This window comes from Lupinus angustifolius, chromosome LG16 (genome assembly GCF_001865875.1).
Source record: "Lupinus angustifolius cultivar Tanjil chromosome LG16, LupAngTanjil_v1.0, whole genome shotgun sequence".
Lineage (NCBI taxonomy): Eukaryota > Viridiplantae > Streptophyta > Magnoliopsida > Fabales > Fabaceae > Lupinus > Lupinus angustifolius.
In genome coordinates, this window is record NC_032024.1 from 16,838,689 (window position 1) to 16,842,777 (window position 4,089).

At 31.2% G+C, this 4,089-nt stretch overlaps 1 protein-coding gene across 1 annotated transcript; it reads right to left on the bottom strand.

The window, feature by feature from the left end:
* LOC109328867 lies at nt 3,112–3,762 on the bottom strand. The gene has a single exon (XM_019562490.1). The coding sequence runs from the start codon at nt 3,695–3,697 to the stop codon at nt 3,209–3,211; it is 489 nt and encodes a 162-aa protein (XP_019418035.1). The 5' UTR covers nt 3,698–3,762; the 3' UTR covers nt 3,112–3,208.

The following is a 4,089-nucleotide window of genomic DNA, read 5'->3' on the forward strand; positions in this document are numbered from 1 at the left end:
CATGAATGACCATACACACTTACATCCATTATTCCTCATGAGTTATATCCATGAAAGAGGTCACTTTGGCGACGTTTCACTTCATTTGGCTCATTAAAAATAACAGACAGCCTTAATGGACATACAAATAACAATTAAAATCAATGCACAAAGATAGTGAAGTTCCAAAAATAATAAACTAAAAAAAAAAAAAAAATTTCCGCTTGGGCAAGCAAAATCTCGCTCGAGCGAGCCAAATCTCGCTTGAGCCAAATTAAAGGCGATTTGCCTCTGTTTCCTCTCTCTTGAGCGAGAGCACTACAGCAGAACACGAAAAGTGCGATTTCTGCATCGTTTTTCTCCAAAAATTCACCCAAATCCTTTTGTATTCATATTATAAGCATGAATGTCTTTCTTAATCGATTCATGGCAAAAATAAACACATCAAAACCCTAAATCAAACCATATTTGGGGAAGAACATGAAAACCTAATTTCACCCATGAATCAATTTGGGGTGGCTCTGATACCACTTGTTGGAGAAATTCCTTCTCCATCCGAAATCCATATAGTGAATGCGGAAGTCCTTATGACCATGGCTTTGTTCCCACAACCGAATGTGTATGCCCATACATACACCCAAATGGAACATCCATGGTCCAGACGGAAGAAACCCCAAATGAGTTCATGGTGAAGAAGAAGAACATACCTTGTTGAGCCATTTCCGGAATCTCGAAGGTATGAGGGTGAGATGATCTTCCAGATGATAGAGCGCCGAATGGTTTTCCTTATGCTTCTCTCTAGAGGGGAATGAGAGAATCCTTAGTTTCTTGAAGGTGTGTGTTAGGGAGAGAAATGCTTAGCCTTAGCTTTTTGGTTATGAGGAGAAACCTCATCCTTATACCTTATGAGCCTTATGGATGGATGGATAGTGTTATCTTATCCTGGATAACACTATTCTCATCCTACCTTATTCTCCTCCACCTTTACACTTGAAAACCTGTTGCTCTACAAATGGGGACCATAACCCATAAAAGTAACCCCGTAGTGGTTACTACTTTAGTTGCAATAATTCTGATTCAGTCCCTTCATCAAATCAGAAATTGCCTGAAGGTATCTACACTTATTATTATTTCATGATACATATGCCATTAGCCACCAAATTAATTATTGAAGATCATTTTATATTTTGGCTAATTACATAATGGCCATAACACAACTACAGAATTATATTTGTGACCCATAAATTGTCAGAAATTCCAATAATTAACTCACTGGCGAAAATATTTGTAAAACTAGAATCAAAGGTTTGTGCTAAAATCGTTTTATTGGAAATGGGTACAATTATAGGAAGTTATGGTGAGTAAAATATTAATTTTGACTCGTTGAATTTTGGAGGGGAAGGAAGAGAATAGAAGGCTTCAGATTCATGAAATACACTTCTGATATGACTTTGAAGTTTTTCCTTTTCCTTCTTTCTCATCCAAAACTTAACTCGGAAACACACCTTTAATGGCAGGAAACACCAAGATTACTAATGTAGAAGTTTGAGACTCCCTCCTAAAATTAGTGGATACCTTTAGCTGATTATTTTGTTTTAGTCTTCTGCCAAGAAATAATATTTGTGTAAAATAAAAAAAATAGGAACTATCTGTGTAAAGATGTACAAATTGCGCATAGTATACTCCACTGATTCAATCATATCATAACAATGTTAATTGTGTAATACAACATTTTATGTTCCAAGATGTCTATTAATGTATTCATTCCTTAAAAAATATAAAACTAATATATATTAATTTATATTTTATGTTTTTGAACAATGAGAAATATGTAGTACATAAAACAGTACAAATTTTGGGTTCCAAGATGTCTATTAATATATTCATTCTTCAAGTCTTGGCTTCCAAGGTATCACTACAGCATAATTTGCTAGTATTCTGTTTCTCACTAGAGTGAAATCCTTTTTTATTCATCTTGACTCGGTTTAAATAACTTAGAGTACCCACAATAATGAAACCCAAATTTTTTTAAGTTATTTTATATTTGTTTATACTTCCCATTAAATTAAACAATGCATTAACATTCAATTCAATGGTCCAATTTTTTCCATATAAGAAAAAGTTCAGTTGGAACCTTGATGTGTAAATTGAAACCCAACAATATCAATATCTTTGGTGACATATTCTTTTCTAAAATCTAGTGACAACAGATTTTCCCCAAATAAAAAACAATTTTCAAGCTTTTCCCAACTTAGATTCTTATTTGCATATCAATTCTGAATTTGGCATATTTTCGCAGTGTATGCTATGCTTATCCATTAATCAGTGGTTTAAAGTGAATTGGATTAAAATATTGATACCCTTTATCATATAAAGAGAGATTTATACTTATATACTCAATCTAAAGAGAAATATCGCTTTTGAGCATCCAAATCCAGCAAATTTAGCTTTGCACGCATGAACTTAAAGTTAAGCATCACATTCATTTGATAGTGGATTCTTCTCTCACTTTCAACATTTAATTATAACAATTATTTCATCTTCAACTATATGCTTGGTACATTTTGGTATGGACACGTATTGTCCTTAATATTAGTAGGAAAAATACATTTTTATAAGGTTAAATTTACATTTTTATAGAGAGAAAAATAAACTATGAAAATTGGGAATCAACCAAGCATCTCTTAAATCGGAATTGCCCTTCTATGCTAATATGGATGTGGTGAAAAATAGGAATCTTTACAAAGAATACTAATAAATATTGGAATTCGTTTCATTTTAATTTCAGCACAAAGTGGATAATTTCATTAAAATTGCAATAATTATTATAAGGGTCTGAAATATGAAAAAACTAAGAGTGAATTAGACCCAACATGTTTAACTTCATTATACTCAACATCATTAAAAGATTACATCTTTAAAACATTAAATTGAGTTTCTTTAAAGTCTATTTGCGAGTTGAGTTTAGAAATAATGTAAGACAAGTTCAAAGTCATACAACAAAATCAACTCGCAAACAGATTCATAAGTACATTTGTGAACTAAATTTTGGAGGGGAATAAAGGAAAACGGAAAGACTTCTACGCAAATACATTTCATATTTGTCTCTAAGTTTCAACAAACTTCTTGATGTAAAAGCAATTTACTCTAAAATTAACAACAAACAACAACTTATTAATTGGGAATCAACACTAACCACAATCTTTTCCTTGGAAATGAAACTTCAAAATCAGACTTCTTTCACAGCCACAGATTCATTTGCTTCATTACCTTGCTTCTTATTATCAATACTTTTCTCTTCAATCTCAAAAGCTGAAACAGGAAATGACCTATATAACCCAGAAGGTGTTTTAAAAGTGATTTTACCATTTGGTGGATCATCAATATAAATATCACTCAAAGTAACCCAAAGCAAAAGCTCTTTTGTTTTCACACCAAAAAGCTTCTTGATTTTCCCATTCTCAACATGGGCAGTGACCTCAGGACCATAGGACACTAACTTACCAATCTTCTCAAACTTATGTGTATAACTTTTCTTTTGCTTCAACCATACATAACCAGATTCTCTATCATAACCACATTCTTCAATATCTTTTAAGGGTAATAGACCATTGGGTAGGGCTATTTCTTTGAGTAGTTCCTTGGATTTCAATTGACATAGCTCATCTCCATGATATATTTCAGCTCTTGATTTGATATCATCTGTCACTATAGACATATTTTTATGTGATATTTTTGATTTAGATCTAAGTTTGGTTTTGTATGTTTATGATAATATGTTGTGAAGGGTTCATATAGTTCTTAATATATGAATTTGACCTTATATGTATCATAAAATTCCGCAAATGCCATTCTGGTTAATTAATGAGTATAATATTATAAAGTAAAGATTTATACACAATTAATATATTATATATTACTAATTTATATTAATTTTTCTGAAAAGTCAATGATAATTAAAAATAAATGGTAAATAAAGAATTGATAATATATAAAATTATTAGATTATTAGTATATACATTTTTTTCATGTTAATTAATAGATAATAAGTTCTTATTAAAGTCACTTTTACTCATAATTTTAAAAGGGGATATGGGTATTTTTGATAAA

Excerpts from the sequence above, each read along its gene's own strand:
- LOC109328867 (XM_019562490.1), bottom strand. The coding sequence starts at position 3,697 with ATGTCTATAGTGACAGATGATATCAAATCAAGAGCTGAAATATATCAT.